Consider the following 21,409-nt stretch of genomic DNA (forward strand, 5'->3'; position numbering starts at 1 on the left):
CATTATTGTACCGCTTTCCAGCCCTTCTGCAAACAAACTGCCACCTGCTACAGCCAAGTTTTTCAAATTTTGACTTATCGGTCCAGAGCACCTGTTGCCATTATTCCGCACACCAGTTGCTATGTGTTTGTGCAAATAGCCTTGTTTCCACATTGAAGGTATGGCTTTTTGGCTCCAATTCTTCCATGAAAACCACTTCTGGACATGCTCCAGACATTTGATTGGTGTAGCTGGGTCCCACTAGGTTCTGCTGATTGCACTGCTGGACATCTTCCAGTATCGAAGGGAAGTAAACATGATGTGTCTTTCTTCTACTCCATAAAGTTTCCTTGGCTAAGGCTGCATCTATGGTCCTCAATATTACCCTATCAATGATGTCCTCAATCCTGAAAAATATGGGCAGATACTTATCCATCATACCATACCTGGGGTTACATGAAGAAACAGATATAGGACAGCCTACATCCACAGAAGCTCTGTTGTTAGCTCTCCAAGATGTTTGGGACAACCTACCTGCCATGTTCCTTCAAAAACTGTGCAAGAATTGATGCTGGTTTCAATGCAAAGGGTGATCACACCAAATATTGGCTTAATTTGGATTTTAGAAGACTGTATGTCTTCTAAAAAAAATTCTAGACATATAGTGGGAAAGAGAATTAAAATGTATCTATGTCTTTTCAGGAAGTGATTTGTCATTGATTTGGCCTGGATTTCTCTTCTGCTCATTTACTAAATCTTTTTCACAATAATAGGCATTTGCACGAGTACAAATACTCATGCAAATGCTCTCATACTAAAACCGATACATTCAAGCAGGCCTGGATTGGACATAAGGCGCTCCGAGCATTTTCCCAGTGGGCCAGGACCACATGTCTTAACAAGAGTAGTTGGGGCCCAAAGCAGATCCCCCTTCAGCCAGTGCCCCTCACCCAGCCTCTCCATGGTTGCCCATTGAGTTCACGACATGGCTGTCTGGGTTCTAGGGCTGAAAATAGTGCTCTCTGCTGTGAGCTGTGAGCTGTGAGGGGACCCCATCTCTTGGTCTTGGGATAGGTGTCACTTCTGTGCTGCTGCCTACCACAGAAACGTGGAGGGAGCTGGACTCCGGAGAGAAAGTGAGTGCCACTGCCAGTGATGACTGATCCCTTCTGCACCCAGCACTGCCACTGACTGAACCCAATCCCCCTCTCCACCGCTGCAATTGATCCCACCCACACCCCCCCCCAGCACTGCCACTTACTGATCCCATCCCCCCCATTAGCACTGCAACCCATCCAATCCCCCCCACCAGCACTGCTACTCATCCCATTCCCCCCAGCACTGCCACTCACCTCCCCCCCCCAGTACTGCCACTCATCTCACTCTTCCTCCCATTATATGAATATATAAATTCATACACTGCTCGGCTACCTCTAAATCTGTCACATGAAATGACACTAAAAATAGGTATCGGTAATTGGTATTGGCGAGTACTTGAGAAGAAGTACTCATACTTGGTCTTAAAAAAACTGGTGTCAGTGCATCCCTACTATGTAGATCGTAGTAAGTCTAAAACAGTTGTACAGTCAGATTGTAATGCGTTCAGCCAGCTAGCAGAGTGAGGCCCTAAGATGACCGTAGTAGCTGTAGATGTTTTCTGGGCCATAGATGGGCCTCCAAGCACACATAAGCTCTACTTAGGGCAATGCAGGAGGAAGGGAGAGTTGTGTGCAGAAAGTCCCAGTACTGGAGGACACAGCAGAAGTTGAGCAAGATTTTCTAACCATTTCTTTTCTTCACCAAGAATGCTCATTCTGGACTATAGCATGCTGTCCTGTTGTTATTGAATCAACATCTAATCCAACAAAAGAGATTGCATTGGAAGATTGCTGTCTAATGTCTAAGGGCTATAAATAGAAGGAAAGGTCACAAGACTAGTGTAGTATGTTTTAGAAAGCTTTCTAAAAGTTAAATATTGCTCTCACATAAAAGTAAAAATACTTCGGTTATTTAGGAATGTTCCAGTCTGAGTCTTGCTATTTTACCCCATGATCATCCCTTGTGGTCATCCTTAGGCTTGAACTATTTACAGTATTCATGCATTATCCTTTAAAATATTAGAGTCATTTTATCATTCTGTCTTTTAATCTCCTGGCATTTTTTGCATATTCATTTGTCTCTTTTTTCCATTTTCCAATGAAGTTATTGAAAGTAATATAACAAATAGTTTCCACTTTTTCCCCTGGCAATTATCAGTGAACGTCATTAGACAATTATATTTCTTAATATCTAAGGGAACTGTTACTGTAGTAGGGTTCTAGTAACACACAGACATTGCAGGTAGTCCATTGAAGAAAATCATCTTTGATCCATCTTTGATTTCCAACAAAATATGCATTATATATGGCTAAATGGCAATGAGCACATGCCATGAATGCATCTCTACGGAATGTCACCTGAGCGCCTCGCACTCAAGGTGTAATCATACAGGGAACATTGCTGCCATCCTAATATCAGAGATCCTCTCCATTTCAGACCACTAGAGAGGAGGAAGAGGAACTCTTATGACCTACAAGAAGACACCTACAAAACTATAAAAAAAAAGTGCTAAGGAGTATTAAAGGGGGTGGGAGTGTGCAGAATGAGGGCTAATAACATACATCAATTTATTAAAAATCAGGTCATCGAAATGTCTGTTACAAAGTGTAACCTGTTACATCTAATTTATAAATATCTGCATACTAAGATGCGTTGACTTGTTTTTCAGGTATACAGTCTTTATCAAGACCTTTATTGACACCGCTGAACAGTTCTTCATGGTGGGACATAAAGTCAACTATTATGTGTTTACAGACCGTACTGAAAATATTCCCAATTTCACTCTCCCTGAAGGAAGGCAGTTGGTCATCTTGGAAGTTCCCAGTTATAAACGATGGCAGGATGTGTCCATGAGGCGCATGGAGATGATACGTGATCATGCACATCAACGTTTCTACAAAGAAGTGGATTTCTTGGTTTGTGTGGATGTAGACATGAAGTTCAGCGACTCTGTTGGGGTGGAAATATTAAGCGATGTGTTTGGCACATTACATCCTGGTTTTTGCAATGCACAACGCGATCATTTCACTTACGAGCGAAGACAGAAGTCAGAAGCTTACATTCCTACAGATGAAGGAGACTTCTATTATGCAGGAGGGTATTTTGGTGGTACAGTGGCAGAAGTGTATAAATTAACCAATTTCTGCCATAACGCCATGATGACTGATAAGAACAATAGCATCGAAGCTGTCTGGCATGATGAAAGCTATCTGAATAAATATTTTCTTTACCACAAGCCAACCAAGATCTTGTCCCCAGAATATCTGTGGGACAATGGTTTTGGTGTTCCAGAATTCCTCAAGAGAAGACGGTTTGTTGCTGTGCCCAAAAATCACAATGCAATTAGGAACAAAAGGGCACTGCAGCAGAATCCTGGATACAAAAAGGTAGAAAACCTAAAATTTCATTTTGGAAGTCCATATATTTTCCAGCATTAGTAACTTTAAAAAAAATTGGATACCTTAATTTCAAAGTGTCTGCAGTCAAATAACTTTTAAACGCATTTAAAGTGTTTAGGGTAAGATGTTTGTTAATACATACACTACATACACCCAAACCTGCTGTTACCACAATCTACCACTGACAGTAGTCTATGCTTGGAGGAAGAAGCTCTTGCTGTGCAATAACACCTTTGCTTTGTGGGAGCAAGGGTAGAACCTTAAAGTGGAACTTCAGCTTACACCTAACAGCTTAAAATTGTCCCCTCCCCTTGTTAACACATACGATACCTAACACGTGTAAGAAAGATGTATATTGTATACATACCTATTTTCAGGCCACCCCGGTACAGTCACATGATCTGGCTCCCCTGTGTAAGGCAGTGTGGCTTCTGGGGAGAGAAGGGAGTGCCGTCAATAGATGGGCCATTGAAGCCTATGGGTGACATCACCAATCCAGGCTTTACCAGTTGTCGGAATCCTCTCTCCTCTCCCCTGCTGCTGGCTGACATAGAGGGGATCATGTAACCAGACTAGAGTGGCTCAAAAATATGAGGGGCATTCAAGTCAAACTGGGACTTTTGAGTTTATATAATAAAAGAACAAATTTGAAAGAGTGGAAACTGCATTTATTTTTCAACATACTTCCCTGCTACATTTATACACTTACTACAACATTTGAACCATCCTAGGACAGCCTGCTTCACTTCACCATCAGTGTGTTCACCATTTCCATAGAAAGATTAGTCTCTTGTGCAATTTCATGACAGGTTATGCGTGGATTATCCAGGATCAGGCGTTCCATGTGCTGAATGTTCACAGGAATGACTTCTGTGGGCTGGGAACCACCACGGCTGGGATCGTCACTGACGGACATACAGCCATCTTTGAAACATTTACACCATTTCAAATGTTTTACTGCAGCTAAACGTCTCATCACTGTACTGTGCTTGATGTTTTCTGTAGAAATCCATGGGTTTTACTCCTTAGTTCACAAGAAACTTTATAACCACACACTGTTCCATGCATGCACTAACACTGTTGTCTGCCTTTTTGTTGATCTCTGGCCTGGCCCACAACACATGTGCCACCTATCAGTAATAGGACACAGTTGCCACTTACTACTGCATGTAGTACCGCCATGCTAGTATCCCTTTTTATACCTGGAAAATTTAAAGTCCCGATTTGACTTGAACGTTCTTCGTAGGTAAGTATATTCATCTTTCTCACATAGGTTAGTTAGCATAGGTTAAAAAAAATAGGTTGCGCTTAAATACATACAAAAGTGTAACAAAAAATGTAACAAAACAATAAGAAACAATATTTTAAATCAAAATAAAATACAGCAAAAACGAAAAAGTCCAAAAGTTAAAAAAATCAATAATGTCCAAAATAATTAATCACCAAGTGAATCCACCACCAAAAATGGTTAAATAGAACTCACCAGAGTAATATGCTGATTGTTGAAAAACCAGCATATAGTACTTGTTACTCTGGGAGCAATAAATAATATGGTGACAGCAACACTGAAGAAATGAGGGATGAACTCCAACAGATGATGTGCTGCAAAGCTGAAAATCCACTCCAAAGGTGATTTAGTATCCAAACTGAGAGATGATCAGACAGTCACTCGAAAGAAAAAAGTGAACAATCATGGTGCAGTATGTTTTAAAAAGCATCAAAATTTAATGAAGAAATGCAGTTACAAGCAAGGTGTCCAGACTGACACCAGTATAGACAGCGTGTGTAATGAATACAAGCGACTCAGACCCAGCTCAACATGCACATGCAACGTGCAAACAGACCAGGAGTGTTCTGAACATCACATCCAAAGGCACCGCCCTAAGCTTTTCGTCATGGACGTCCTCACTAGAGATGAGCGAATCGAACCTTGCGAAGTGGAATTCGTTTCGAATTTCAGGAAAAATTTGATTCGCGTCGAATCCGAATATTAGCATACTTAGGGTGCGCGAATCGGATTTTTCCCGATCAGCCGGCAAAAGTGTCCCTGCAGAGAGCTCCGCTATTTCTGACAGTTCTCTGACAGTTCCTTCACATGTACAGCGGAAGAAACATTGTATCTATTTGTTTCCATTTAGGATACAGATGTTTTTATTCGGAAACAGATACAATGTTTCAACCGCTGTAAATGTGAAGGAACTGTCAGAGAACTGTCAGAAATAGCGGAGCTCTCTGCAGATACACTTTTTGCTGTACTAAAATACTTCTTCTTTTCATTCTTCTTTTCATTCTTCTCATTCTTCTTTTCATTCTTCTTTTCATTCTTCTTCTCATTCTTCTTTTCATTCTTCTTCTTCTTTTCATTCTTCTTTTCATTCTTCTCATTCTTCTTTTCTTCTTCATGAAAAGAAGAATGAGAAGAAGAATGAAAAGAAGAATGAAAAGAAGAATGAGAAGAATGAAAAGAAGAATGAAAAGAAGAAGAAGAATGAAAAGAAGAATGAGAAGAAGAATGAAAAGAAGAATGAGAAGAAGAATGAGAAGAATGAAAAGAAGAATGAGAAGAATGAAAAGAAGAATGAAAAGAAGAAGAAGAAGAATGAAAAGAAGAAGAAGAATGAAAAGAAGAATGAAAAGAAGAAGAAGAAGAATCTTTTCATTCTTCTCATTCTTCTTTTCATTCTTCTTTTCATTCTTCTTCTTCTTCTTTTCATTCTTCTTCTTCTTCTTTTCATTCTTCTTTTCATTCTTCTTCTTCTTTTCATTCTTCTTCTTCTTTTCATTCTTCTTTTCATTCTTCTTCTTCTTCTTTTCATTCTTCTTCTTTTCATTCTTCTTCTTCTTCTTTTCATTCTTCTTTTCATTCTTCTCATTCTTCTTTTCATTCTTCTCATTCTTCTTTTCATTCTTCTTCTCATTCTTCTTTTCATTCTTCTTCTTTTCATTCTTCTTTTCATTCTTCTCATTCTTCTTTTCTTCTTCATGAAAAGAAGAATGAGAAGAAGAATGAAAAGCAGAATGAAAAGAAGAAGAAGAATGAAAAGAAGAATGAGAAGAAGAATGAAAAGAAGAATGAAAAGAAGAATGAGAAGAATGAAAAGAAGAATGAAAAGAAGAAGAAGAATGAAAAGAAGAATGAGAAGAAGAATGAAAAGAAGAATGAGAAGAAGAATGAGAAGAATGAAAAGAAGAATGAGAAGAATGAAAAGAAGAATGAAAAGAAGAAGAAGATGAATGAAAAGAAGAAGAAGAATGAAAAGAAGAATGAAAAGAAGAAGAAGAAGAATCTTTTCATTCTTCTCATTCTTCTTTTCATTCTTCTTTTCATTCTTCTTCTTCTTCTTTTCATTCTTCTTCTTCTTTTCATTCTTCTTTTCATTCCTCTTCTTCTTCTTTTCATTCTTCTTCTTATTTTCATTCTTCTTTTCATTCTTCTTCTTCTTCTTTTCATTCTTCTTCTTCTTCTTTTCATTCTTCTTTTCATTCTTCTTCTTCTTTTCATTCTTCTTTTTCTTCTTTTCATTCTTCTTTTCATTCTTCTCATTCTTCTTTTCATTCTTCTCATTCTTCTTTTCATTCTTCTTTTCATTCTTCTTCTCATTCTTCTTTTCATTCTTCTTCTTCTTCTTTTCATTCTTCTTTTCATTCTTCTCATTCTTCTTTTCTTCTTCATGAAAAGAAGAATGAGAAGAAGAATGAAAAGAAGAATGAAAAGAAGAAGAAGAATGAAAAGAAGAATGAGAAGAAGAATGAAAAGAAGAATGAGAATAATGAAAAGAAGAATGAAAAGAAGAAGAAGAATGAAAAGAAGAATGAAAAGAAGAATGAGAAGAAGAATGAAAAGAAGAATGAGAAGAAGAATGAGAAGAATGAAAAGAAGAATGAGAAGAATGAAAAGAAGAATGAAAAGAAGAAGAAGAAGAATGAAAAGAAGAAGAAGAATGAAAAGAAGAATGAAAAGAAGAAGAAGAATCTTTTCATTCTTCTCATTCTTCTTTTTATTCTTCTTCTTCTTCTTTTCATTCTTCTTCTTCTTTTCATTCTTCTTTTCATTCTTCTTCTTCTTTTCATTCTTCTTCTTCTTCTGAGGATGAGGATGAGGATGAAGAAGAAGAAGTAGGATGAAAATAAGAAGAATTCCAAGCCGGCAAAAAGTGTATCTGCAGAGCTCCGCTAAGTGTATCTGCAGTGCTCCGCTAAGTGTATCTGCAGAGCTCAGCGGTTGAAACATTGTATCTATTTGTTTCCATTTATGGAAACAAATAGATACAATGTTTCAACCGCTGTATGGAGTGAATGTCAGAGAACTGTCAGAAATAGCCTATTTCTGACAGTTCTCTGACATTCACTCCATACAGCGGTTGAAACATTGTATCTATTTGTTTCCATAAATGGAAACAAATAGATACAATGTTTCAACCGCTGTATGGAGTGAATGTCAGAGAACTGTCAGAAATAGCGGAGCTCTGCAGATACACTTAGCGGAGCTCTGCAGATACACTTTTTGCCGGCTTGGAATTCTTCTTATTTGCATCCTACTTCTTCTTCTTCTTCATCCTCATCCTCATCCTCAGAAGAAGAAGAAGAATGAAAAGAAGAAGAAGAAGAATGAAAAGAAGAATGAAAAGAAGAAGAAGAATGAAAAGAAGAAGAAGAAGAATGAAAAGAAGAATGAGAAGAATGAAAAGATTCTTCTTCTTCTTCTTTTCATTCTTCTTCTTTTCATTCTTCTTTTCATTCTTCTCATTCTTCTTTTCATTCTTCTCATTCTTCTTCTCATTCTTCTTTTCATTCTTCTTCTCATTCTTCTTTTCATTCTTCTTCTTCTTTTCATTCTTCTTTTCATTCTTCTCATTCTTCTTTTCATTCTTCTTTTCATTCTTCTCATTCTTCTTTTCATTCTTCTTCTTTTCATTCTTCTTCTTCTTCTTTTCATTCTTCTTCTTTTCATTCTTCTTTTCATTCTTCTCATTCTTCTTTTAATTCTTCTCATTCTTCTTCTCATTCTTCTTTTCATTCTTCTTCTCATTCTTCTTCTCATTCTTCTTCTTCTTTTCATTCTTCTTTTCATTCTTCTCATTCTTCTTTTCATTCTTCTTTTCATTCTTCTTCTCATTCTGCTTTTCATTCTTCTTCTTCTTTTCATTCTTCTTTTCATTCTTCTTCTTCTTCTTCATCCTCATCCTCAGAAGAAGAAGAAGAGGATGAGGATGAAGAAGAAGAAGAAGAAGAAGTAGGATGAAAATAAGAAGAATTCCAAGCCGGCAAAAAGTGTATCTGCAGAGCTCCGCTAAGTATATCTGCAGAGCTCCGCTAAGTGTATCTGCAGAGCTCAGCGGTTGAAACATTGTATCTATTTGTTTCCATAAATGGAAACAAATAGATACAATGTTTCAACCGCTGTATGGAGCGAATGTCAGAGAACTGTCAGAAATAGCGGAGCTCTGCAGATACACTTAGCGGAGCTCTGCAGATACAATTTTTGCCGGCTTGGAATTCTTCTTATTTTCATCCTACTTCTTCTTCTTCTTCATCCTCATCCTCAGAAGAAGAAGAGGATGAGGATGAGGATGAGGATGAAGAAGAAGAAGAAGAAGTAGGATGAAAATAAGAAGAATTCCAAGCCGGCAAAAAGTGTATCTGCAGAGCTCCTCTAAGTGTATCTGCAGAATAGAGGAGCTCTGCAGATACACTTTTTGCCGGCTTGGAATTCTTCTTATTTTCATCCTACTTCTTCTTCTTCTTCTTCTTCCTCTTCATCCTCATCCTCATCTTCTTCTTCTTCTTCTGAGGATGAGGATGAAGAAGAAGAAGAAGAAGTAGGATGAAAATAAGAAGAATTCCAAGCCGGCAAAAAGTGTATCTGCAGAGCTCCGCTAAGTGTATCTGCAGAGCTCCGCTAAGTGTATCTGCAGAGCTCAGCGGTTGAAACATTGTATCTATTTGTTTCCATTTATGGAAACAAATAGATACAATGTTTCAACCGCTGTATGGAGTGAATGTCAGAGAACTGTCAGAAATAGCCTATTTCTGACAGTTCTCTGACATTCACTCCATACAGCGGTTGAAACATTGTATCTATTTGTTTCCATTTGTGAGTAGTGTGGAGAACACCGGAGGGGCATTAACAAGACAGTCTGCTGAAACAAGAAATGGCTGTAGGATGCCAACTCTTGCGCAGCATTAAAATGGTAGTAAACCTAAAATAAAAAGGAGGTAAAGGCATAATGTGCTAGTATGCATCGCATACTAGGACATTATGTAAGGCTTACCCTGAATCAAAGCCCTCCAGCAGCACACTGTCACCGCTGTAGAGGAGTCCATCTTCACCCGGTCTTCCTTCTGGGTTCCTGGCCTGCGGCCACTTGAATAGTTGAAGCCGTCATGATGTCACTCATGCATGCAGGAGCTACACCCGTGGCTCAGAATTCTGAAGAAACAGGATGGATATGCCGTTCCTTCAGAGGGCATGCGCTGCTGATGTCACCGGCTGCCACTCACTAGAATATCTCCTAAACGGTGCATGTTTAGGAGAATTTCATTTGACACAGTTCCCCACACTAGGCTAATGTGTAAGGTACAGTCTACAGGCTTGGAAAAATCTGTATGTAAATGGATAGAAAACTGGCTAAAAGATCGTATTCAGAGAGTAGTGGTTAATGATTCATACTCTGAATGGTCTGGGGTCATCAGTGGTGTACCCCAGGGTTCAGTATTGGGACCCTTACTTTTTAATATATTTATAAACGATATAGGATCTGAGATTAAAAATCCCATTTCAGTCTTTGCAGATGACACCAAGCTGTGCAGTGGAATAATGTCCTTACAGGATGTCTTCAACTTACAAGCTGACCTCAATATACTGTTTAATTGGGCAACTACAGTTGCAAGAAAAAGTATGTGAACCATTTGGGATTACGTGGAGTTTCGCATGAATTGGGCATAAAATGTGCTCTGAACGTCATCTAAGTCACAATAGAAGAACACAGTCTGCTGAACATGATACTACACAAACATTAGATGTTGCCATGGTTTAATTGCACATAACATGTAAACATTCACAGTGCAGGGAGGAAAAAGTATGTGAACCTTTGGACTTAATAACTGGTTGACCCTCCTTTGGCAGCAATAACCTCAACCAGACGTTTCCTGTAGTTGCAGATCAGACCTGCACAACGATCTGGAGTAATTTTGAACCACTCCTCTTCACAAAACTGTTTCAGTGTAGCAATATTCTTGGGATGTCTGGTGTGAATCGCTCTCTTAAGGTCATGCCACAGCATTTCAATCGTGTTGAGGTCAGGACTCTGACTGGGCCACTCCAGAAGGCGTATTCTGTGCTGTTGCAGCCATTGTTTTGTTGAATTACTTGTATGCTTTGGGTCATTGTCCTGTTGTATCACCCATCCTCTGCGGAGCTTCAGTTGGCGGACAGATGGTCGTACGTTTTCCTGCAAAATGTCTTGATAAACTCTGGAATTCATTTTCCCATCAATGACAACAATCAGCAAAGCAGCCCCAAACCATGATGCTCCCTCCGCCATGTTTTACAGTGTGGATGAGGTTTTGATGTTGGTGTGCTGTGCCTTTTTTTCTCCACACATTGTGTGTTCTTCTAAAACAACTCAATCTTGGTTTCATCTGTCCACAGTATATTTTGCCAGTAGTGCTGTGGAACATCCAGGTGCTCTTTTGCAAACTTCAAACGTGCTGCAATATTCTTTTTGGACAGCAATGGCTTCCTCCTTGGTGGCCTCCCATGTACTCCATTCTTGTTTAATGTTTTCCTTATTGTAGATGTGTCAACAAAAATGTTAGCATGTGCCAGAGATTTCTGTAGGTCTTTAGCTGACACTCTGGGATTCTTCTTTACCTCATGCAGCATTCTGCACTGTGCTCTTGCAGTCATTTTTACAGGACGACCATGCCTAGGGAGAGTAGCAACAGTGCTAAACTTTCTCCATTTGTAGACAATCTGTCTTTCCGTGGACACATGAACATCAAGGCTTTTGGAGATACTTTTGTAACCCTTTCCAGCTTCATGCAAGTCAACAATTCTTGATCGTAGGTCTTCTGAGAGCTCTTTTCTGCGAGGCATGGTTCACATCAGACAGTGCTTCTTGAAACCAGTAAACCCAAAACAGGTGTGTGTTTTTTAAAGGCCGGACAGCTGTCAGCAACACATCCAATATCATCACACTGATTGGAGTCAAGGTTGGCTCACTCCTGGCTCCAATTAGCTCTGGGAGAAGTCATTAAGCTAGGGCCTCAAATACTTTTTCCTCCCTGCACTGTGAATGTTTACATGTTATGTGCAATTAAACCATGGCAACATCTAATGTTTGTGTAGTATTATGTTCAGCAGACTGTGTTCTTCTATTGTTGTGACTTAGATGACGTTCAGAGCACATTTTATGCCCAATTCATGCAAAACTCCACGTAATCCCAAGGGGTTCACATACTTTTTCTTGCAACTGTATGTGGCAAATGAGGTTTAATGTTGATCAATGTAAGGTTCTGCACTTGGGGGCTAAGAATATACTTGCATCATACATACTGGGGGGTACAAATGGGGGAATCAATGGTGGAGAAGGATCTGGGGGTTCTGGTAGATCACAAGCTTAGTAATGGCATGCAATGCCAAGCTGAGGTTTCTAAAGCGAGCAAAATCCTCTCTTATATTAACCACTTGACCTCCAGAGGATTTACCCCCCTTAATGACCAGGCCTCTTTTTGCTAGTCGGTGCTGCACTAATTCAACTGATAATTGCGCAGTCATGCAATGCTGCACCCAAACAAAATTTACGTCCTTTTTTTCACACAAATAGAGCTTTCTTTCGGTGGTATTTGATCACCTGTGCGCTTTTTATTTTTTACGCTATAAACAAAGAAAGGCCCAAAATTTTGAAGAAAAACAATATTTTTTACTTTCAGCTATAAAAAATATATAGTAAACTCAAAGTTGGTTATAAATTTAGGCCAAAATGTATTCTGCTACATGTTTTTGGTAAAAAAATCCCAATAAGTGTATATTGATTGCTTTGTGTGAAAGTTATAGCGTCTACAAACTATGGTATAGATCAGCAATGGGCAAACTACGGCCCGGCGGACCTTTTAATCCGGCCCGCGGAGCGTCATACAAAAAAAAAACAGCCAGGGCAGCGCGCTCAAATGCAATGATTGGCCAGTCTCGCTGCCACTCACATCCAGATAGCCAGTGATTGGCTGTCAGGATGTTTGTAGGCGGGGCAGCGTGACAAACGTGAGGGGAGCTAGGCACAGGGGGGACTTGGCTTACTACTTGCTACTTACTTACTACTACTATATGAGGGATGAATTAATATGGGGGATGAATTAATATGGGGAATGAATTAATATGGGGAATGAATTACTATAGGGGGGATGAATTACTATATGGGGGATTAATTACTATATGGGGGATGAATTACTATATGGGGGATGAATTACTATGGGGGATTAATTACTATATGGGGGATGAATTACTATATGGGGGATGAATTACTATGGGGGATGAATTACTATATGGGGGATGAATTACTATGGGGGATGAATTACTATATGGGGGATGAATTATTATGGGGGATGAATTACTATATGGGGGATGAATTACTATATGGGGGATGAATTACTATGGGGGATTAATTACTATATGGGGGATGAATTACTATGGGGGATGAATTACTATATGGGGGATGAATTACTATATGGGGGATGAATTACTATGGGGGATGAATTACTATGGGGGATGAATTACTATATGGGGGATGAATTAATATGGGGGATGAATTAATATGGGGAATGAATTACTATAGGGGGGATGAATTACTATATGGGGGATTAATTACTATATGGGGGATGAATTACTATATGGGGGATGAATTACTATGGGGGATTAATTACTATATGGGGGATGAATTACTATATGGGGGATGAATTACTATGGGGGATGAATTACTATATGGGGGATGAATTACTATGGGGGATGAATTACTATATGGGGGATGAATTACTATGGGGGATGAATTACTATATGGGGGATGAATTACTATGGGGGATGAATTACTATATGGGGGATGAATTACTATGGGGGATGAATTACTATGGGGGATTAATTACTATGCTTACTATGGGGGAATATTACTATACTTACTATGGATGGCATGGTAGTGGCTGGGCCGGCCAGCAGCTAGTCCGGCCCCCGGGTCCAATACATGAACCCATTGCGGCCCTCAAGTCAAAAAGTTTGCCCACCCCTGGTATAGATACTGCAATTTACGCCATTTTTTTGCTATACAGCGCTGCGCTAGTTTAATGGACAATTGCACGATCATGCCCATACGGTACATAAATGAAATTTACATCCTTTTTTTTCCTACAAATTGAGCTTTCTTTTGGTGGTATTTGATCGCCTGAGCGGTTTTTATTTTTTGCGCTATAAAAAAAAGGCTGACAATTTTGAGGAAAAAAAACAATATTTTGGACTTTTTGCTATAAAACATGTCCAGTAAAAAAAAATAAAAAAATCAAATTTAGTCATAAATTTCTGGCAAAATGTATTCTGCGACATGTCTTTGCTAAAAAAAAACCCAATACGTGTAAATTAATTGGTTTACGTGAAAGTTATAGCGTTTACAAATGGCGGGAAAGATACTGGGATTTTTAGATTTTTTTATACTAATAATGGCGGTGATCAGCGACTTATGGCGGCGATCAGCGACTTATGGCAGGACTGCGGGACTGCGGCGGACATTCTGACTAGAGATGAGCGAATCGAACATGACGAAGTGGAATTCGTTCCGAAGATTTGGAAAAATTTGATTCGCGACGAATCCGAAGATTAGCAAACTTCGGATGCACGAATCGAATTTTCCCAAAAATGGCGGCGACATGTGTGGCGACGGAGCGGGGATCTCTGGGAAGGCGCGCAGACAAGGCGCGCTGACCCATAATGCATTCATTCATGACATGTGATCGCATTAGCCAATCAGCAGCCAGCCAGCCAGCACTGTGTAATGGTGGAGCTATAAATCGCGGCCATCTTAGAATTCTCCATTAGTCTCCTGTCATTCAAGAGAGACAGACCTGTGTGTATTAAGGGACAGAGTTAGGGCCACAGAGACTTTAAGGCCACAGAATCGTTACTCAGGGACACAGAATCGTTACTCAGGGACACAGAATCGTTACTCAGGGACACAGAATCGTTACTCAGGGACACAGAATCGTTACTCAGGGACACAGAATTGTTACTCAGGGACACAGAATCATTACTCAGGGACACAGAATCGTTACTTAGGGCCACAGCTATCAAAGAATCGAAAATTTAAAGTGACATACACCCTTTTTTTTTTGGTGGCTGTCGTGCACAGTTGGTGCTGCAGTTTGCCGATTGTGCAAAATAAACTGACTTTCTGCTTCACAATCACTATTGTACGTTCAAAGAGTTAAATCCATTTACACGCCGGCTGGCGGTAATATTTTTTGGGTGATTAGTGCATTCCAGTGACACAAACGTACAGTTTCCAGCCAACGGCAAGCTGCAATTGACCGATTGTGTACAATAAACTGACTTTCTGCTTCACAACCACTATTGTACGTTCAAACAGTTAGATCCATTTACACGCCGGCTGGCGGTAATATTTTTTGGGTGATTAGTGCATTCCAGTGACATAAACGTACAGTTTACAGCCAACGGCAAGCTGCAATTGACCGATTGTGCTAAATAAACTGACTTTCTGCTTCACAACCACTATTGTACGTTCAAAGAGTTAAATCCATTTACACGCCGGCTGGCGGTAATATTTTTTGGGTGATTAGTGCATTCCAGTGACAGAAACGTACAGTTTACAGCCAACGGCAAGCTGCAATTGACCGATTGTGCTAAATAAACTGACTTTCTGCTTCACAACCACTATTGTACGTTCAAAGAGTTAGATCCATTTACACGCCGGGTGGCGGTAATATTTTTTGGGTAATTAGTGCATTCCAGTGACATAAACGTACAGTTTCCAGCCAACGGCAAGCTGCAATTGACCGATTGTGTACAATAAACTGACTTTCTGCTTCACAACCACTATTGTACGTTCAAAGAGTTAGATCCATTTACACGCCGGCTGGCGGTAATATTTTTTGGGTGATTAGTGCATTCCAGTGACCTAAACGTACAGTTTCCAGCCAACGGCAAGCTGCAATTGACCGATTGTGTACAATAAACTGACTTTCTGCTTCACAACCACTATTGTACGTTCAAACAGTTAGATCCATTTACACGCCGGCTGGCGGTAATATTTTTTGGGTGATTAGTGCATTCCAGTGACATAAACGTACAGTTTCCAGCCAACGGCAAGCTGCAATTGACCGATTGTGCTAAATAAACTGACTTTCTGCTTCACAACCACTATTGTACGTTCAAAGAGTTAGATCCATTTACACGCCGGGTGGCGGTAATATTTTTTGGGTGATTAGTGCATTCCAGTGACATAAACGTACAGTTTCCAGCCAACGGCAAGCTGCAATTGACCGATTGTGTACAATAAACTGACTTTCTGCTTCACAACCACTATTGTACGTTCAAAGAGTTAAATCCATTTACACGCCGGCTGGCGGTAATATTTTTTGGGTGATTAGTGCATTCCAGTGACCTAAACGTACAGTTTCCAGCCAACGGCAAGCTGCAATTGACCGATTGTGTACAATAAACTGACTTTCTGCTTCACAACCACTATTGTATGTTCAAAGAGTTAAATCCATATACACGCCGGGTGGCGGTAATATTTTTTGGGTGATTAGTGCATTCCAGTGACATAAACGTACAGTTTCCAGCCAACGGCAAGCTGCAATTGACCGATTGTGCTAAATAAACTGACTTTCTGCTTCACAACCACTATTGTATGTTCAAAGAGTTAAATCCGGTTTTATTTTGGGGTGCTTATTGAATTAAAGAGTATGTCAGACAACACGCAGAGGAGTGGCAGAGGAGGCAATGTTTCAGGAGCAAGCAGACGTGGCAGCAGAGGAAGGGGTCCAGGCAGCACTAGTCGCAGCCAGAGGCCAGTGCTCCCGGTGTCATCCAGCGGTCGTGTCTCCACCGACAACCCTGCCGTCATCGATTGGTTGACTCGGTCGTCTTTCTCTTCCCAGGTCACCTCTGACACCTACAGCCAACGGTCGGTGGGTACGTCAGACATCGCATGCTGTGGGCTCAGCCCCACTGTACAGTGAGGAAGAGCTAACAGAGGGCGGTCAGGAACGGGGGGAGACATCCGCCTCTTCAGCAGCCAGGCGAAGAAGTACTGGCGAGGAGAGTGGCTCGGTAGCCGGTCTAGAGACAGGTCTGTCTCCTGACCCAGACGCAGCCGAGGGGGCTAGTAGTGACGCGGAGACCCTAATTGATGATGATGAGGCTGATCGCACTTGGCAGCCTCGTCGTCATCAGGCTATTGCTTCCGCATCATCAGGAGAAGAGGGTTCCAGCTTGGCAGCGAGCAAAACAGTCGGTGGGTTGCCCAGGAGGCAGCAGGGTCGCAGCAGTGTCAAAGGAGCCAAACGGCCACGGAGTAGAGCACCAGCTCCACTGCAGCCTACCACCACGGCCAGTAGTGGTGCCGGTGTGCACGGAGGAAGTAGCAGTCAGCCAGTGAGGAGTAGCGGGGGCAAAGTTTCCTACTCGGCGGTGTGGCAATTTTTCGTCAAGCCGCCCGAGGAAGTAAACGTAGCCGTATGTCGACTATGTGGCCAGAAAGTCAAGCGTGGCCAGGGGGCCCATGTTGGGACTACAGCGTTGCGTCAGCATATGCAGCGTCGCCATTCGGTGGCCTGGGAAAACCGTGATAAAGATACAGCGGTTCTGCCTGCCCCAGCCCCCGCTCCATCACCCACTCCGTTACTTGCTCCGTCACCCGACGTCAATCGCCCTCTATCAGCCAGTCAAGGCTCCAACACCTCTGCTGAGGGGAGTTGTCGCTCGTTGGCATCTTCCGCTCGTTCAGATGCTCCTTCTCCTGCTACTCCTCTTCACAGATTCCGTCAGCAGTCTTTCTTGGAATCCGTTTCCAAGAGACAACAGTTTGCGAGCACGCACCCGACGGTGCAGAAGCTGAACGTCCTCCTGTCCAAGTTGCTGGTGCTGCAGTCCCTCCCTTTCCAAGTGGTGGACTCAGCACCTTTCCGAGAAATGATGGCTTGTGCCGAGCCGCGGTGGAGAGTGCCAAGCCGGCATTTCTTCGCCAAAAAGGCAGTGCCAGCCCTGCATTCACATGTAGAACAGATGGTGGGCCAGTCTTTGAGCATGTCGGTCTCTGCCAAAGTGCACGGCAGCGCCCACGTGTGGAGCTTTAACTACGGTCAGGGACAGTACATGTCATTTACGGCCCACTGGGTGAAAGTGGTGCCGGCACAGCCGCACCAGCAACTTGGACAGGTCACGCCGCTTTTGCCTCCACGTTTGCACGTCCTTGGTCCAGCAAAGATGTCCGCCTCTACCACCTCTTCTTCCGCCGTGTCCTCAGCCGCCACCCCCGTGCCAAGTCCCATTACCCGACCGGCATATCACATGTGCAGGGCGCAACGGTGTCACGCTGTGCTGCACCTGGTATGCCTTGGCAAACGTAGTCACACAGGGGAGGAACTTCTGAGTGTAATGAACAGAGAAATCGACAGATGGCTGTCTCCGCGCAAACTGAAAATCGGAACCATGTTGACCGACAACGGAAAGAACATGGTGTCTGCTCTGTGTCAAGGAAGGTTGTGCCATGCGCCATGCATGGCTCACGTGTTCAATCTGGTTGTCAAGCGGTTCCTAAAATCCACCATCCCACTGCAAGACATCCTTAAAATGTCACGTAAACTTTGCATGCATTTCAGCCATTCCTACACCGCAAAGCACACCCTCCTTGAGCTGCAGCGGCAGAACGGAATTCCACAGCATCGCCTGATCTGCGACGTTGCAACAAGGTGGAATTCAACCCTACATATGTTAGACCGCCTTAACGAACAGCGAAAGGCCATCACCGATTTCCTGATGTTACAAGCGGATAAAGGTACTCCCCTGTGTAACTTCGATGTCAGCCATTGGCAGCTCATGCGTGACACCTGCCGCTTGCTCAGGCCCTTTGAGGAGGCCACGCTATTCGTGAGTCGGCAGGACTATGGGATGAACGACGTCATTCCTCTGTTGCACGTCCTGGAACAAATGCTGTTAACAATGGCTGGTCAGGGTGCGGTAGACGTGGCGCACAGATCTCAACGCCACATGACCCCTGTGGGGGCAGGACAGGAAGAAGAGGAGGAGGTAGAGGAGGACATTGGTGCTCAGGAATTATTGAGTGAAATGGGTGGTTTTTCCACTCAGCGGACAGGAGTGGAGGAGCAGGAGCATCTGGTAGAGGAGGAGGAGGAGACAGAGGACCCAGACGCACCGTGGCAGTATGCTGTGGAGATGGAGGCAGGGAGTCCCTCGCATTCCTTGGTACAAATGGCCCATAGCATGCTCGGTTGCTTGCATAGCGACAGCCGAATAATAACCATCAGACAGAGGGATGACTTTTGGCTGTCCACCTTGTTGGACCCTCGCTACCGTTCCAAAATGGTGGCCTTTTTCACACCTGCTGAGAGGGAGGCCAAAATAAAGTACTATAAAAACCACCTATGTAGTCAGTTGGTCTCTGCCTTTCTGCGCCAACGTCCATCCTCAGACACTGTGGGCCCTGTGCGCTCGCGTTCCGCTGCCATGGCAGCAGGGGAGGGGTGGGGTGGTAGGAGCAGTGGCAGCTCCACCAGCAGCGGCTGCCTCAGTCTGCAGTCGATGATGAGTAGCTTTCTTCACCAGCGCAGTGAGGAAACTACTAACCAGCCGCAGCAGCAGCAGCATCAGGTGGACCTGGAGCAGGACCTCAAACAACAGGCTTGGGCCTACTTGGACAGCACCCTGCCAACCGAGGTAGACAATCCCCTTGACTACTGGGCAACGAAACTTGACCTTTGGCCCCAACTAGCTGAATTTGCCCTTGAAAGGCTGTCATGCCCGGCCAGTAGCGTGGCATCAGAGCGCGTGTTTAGTGCAGCAGGAGGTATTGTAACTCCGCGGAGGACACGACTGTCCACCCAAAGTGTGGAGAGACTCACGTTTGTGAAAATGAATCAGGCATGGATTAGTCTGGATTTCAAACCACCAGTTCCTGACACAACTGACTAAATCCGCCATGAATCATGCCCCAAACATGTTATTAGGGACAAATGGAAGACCTCCACCTGATCCGTACATTTGTATATATATTTTATTGAGAGGCTGCTGGTCGGCCGACTCATGTTTTGCACATTTTTAATGACTTATACTCTGCAGGTCGGGCCCCTCATGAATTGGGGTTTTTAAATTATTTATACTTCGCTGGACGACCGTCACATGAATTGAACCTTTTTAATGACTTATACTCTGCTGGTCGGGCCCCTCATGAATTGGTGTTTTTAAATTATTTATACGTCGCTGGACGACTGTCACATGAATTTAAACTTTTTAATTATTTATAGTCGACCAGTTCCAGACCGATGGAATAGCAATTTTTTTAAATATTTATTTGACACGTGTTGTCCATCTCATCAATGAGGTGGACTGTTTATTTATTGTCCACGGTTTGGCCCCCTCCTGTTTCTTACATTGTTAACTTGTTGTATCGGTCACGGTTTGGCCACATGTTTGGTTGTCTTGTTAAGATTTTCTGTAATGTACACAGTTACGCTTGACTTGTCGACTTTCCACAATCTACTAAGGTATAGCATCGCATCCAAGGGCTTTTTTTTTTTTTTTGGTCTAAACCATTTCTTATAATGTCAATTTGTAGGATACGCCGCTGTAAGGCGACCTACTTTTTTGTCACTGTGTAGACATCTATTTATAGGCCGATGTTTGGCCAGAAAGATATATTTAGTAATAACCTAGCCGTTCAAGCCGCTCACTGAACACCTCGGGAATTGCTTTGTATATCTGTCGCTTTAGGGGCCGCTGTCTGGCGACATAATTTTTTGTCACTGTGTAGACATCTATTTATAGGCCGATGTTTGGCCACAAAAATATATTTAGTAATAACCTAGCCGTTCAGGCCGCTCCCTGAACACCTCGGGAATTGCTTTGTATATCTGTCGCCTTAGAGGCCGCTGTCTGAACAGCTCATGAATTGCTTTCTATATGTGTCGCCTTTGAGGCCGCTGGCTGGACAGCTGATGAATTGATTTGTATATATGTACTTATTGTCCGCTGTCCGGACAGCTCATGAATTACTTTTTGTATATAGCCTTCCAAACCACTCTCAGAATAAGTCATGATATTCATGCTGTGTATAGCCTTATAGGCCAATGGTCAATCAAGTCATGATTGTTACAGTCATGGCCGAAATTGTTGGCACCCTTGATATTTCTCCAGGAAATCATGTATTTCTCACGAAACGTATTGCATTAACACATGTTTTGCTATACACATGTTTATTCCCTTTGTGTGTATTGGGACAAAACAAAAAAAGGGAGGAAAGAAAGCAAATTCGACATAATGTCACACAAACCTCCAAAAATGGGCTGGACAAAAGTATTGGCACCCTTTCACAACTGCGGATAAATAAGAATGTTACAAGCATGTGATGCTCCTGTAAACTCACCTGGGGCAAGTAACAGGTGTGGGCAATATAGAAATCACACCTGAAAGCAGATAAAAAGGAGAGACGTTCACTTAACCTTTGCATTGTGTGTCTGTCTGTGCCACACTAAGCATGGACAACAGAAAGAGGAGACGAGAACTGTCTGAGGACCTGAGAACCAAAATTGTGGCAAAATATCAACAATCTCAAGGTTACAAGTCCATCTCCAGAGAACTAGATTTGCCTTTGTCCACAGTGCGCAACATTATCAAGAAGTTTGCAACCCATGGCACT

At 42.2% G+C, this 21,409-nt stretch overlaps 1 protein-coding gene across 1 annotated transcript in view; it reads left to right on the forward strand.

Annotated features, from left to right (window-relative positions):
* Positions 1-4,138, forward strand: part of LOC149463533 (histo-blood group ABO system transferase-like) — a 180,173-nt gene extending 176,035 nt beyond the window's left edge. Inside the window, exon 5 of the mRNA XM_089675066.1 lies at positions 2,747-4,138. Within this exon, the coding sequence (XP_089531192.1) occupies positions 2,747-3,515 (769 nt within the window). The 3' untranslated portion in view covers positions 3,516-4,138. The remainder of the gene's footprint in view (positions 1-2,746) is intronic.
* Positions 4,139-21,409: the final 17,271 nt, after the last annotated feature.

This window comes from Staurois parvus, unplaced genomic scaffold, assembly GCF_062004578.1.
Source record: "Staurois parvus isolate SC_StPar_1 unplaced genomic scaffold, SC_StPar_1.0 ptg000154l, whole genome shotgun sequence".
Classification (NCBI taxonomy): Eukaryota; Metazoa; Chordata; class Amphibia; order Anura; family Ranidae; genus Staurois; species Staurois parvus.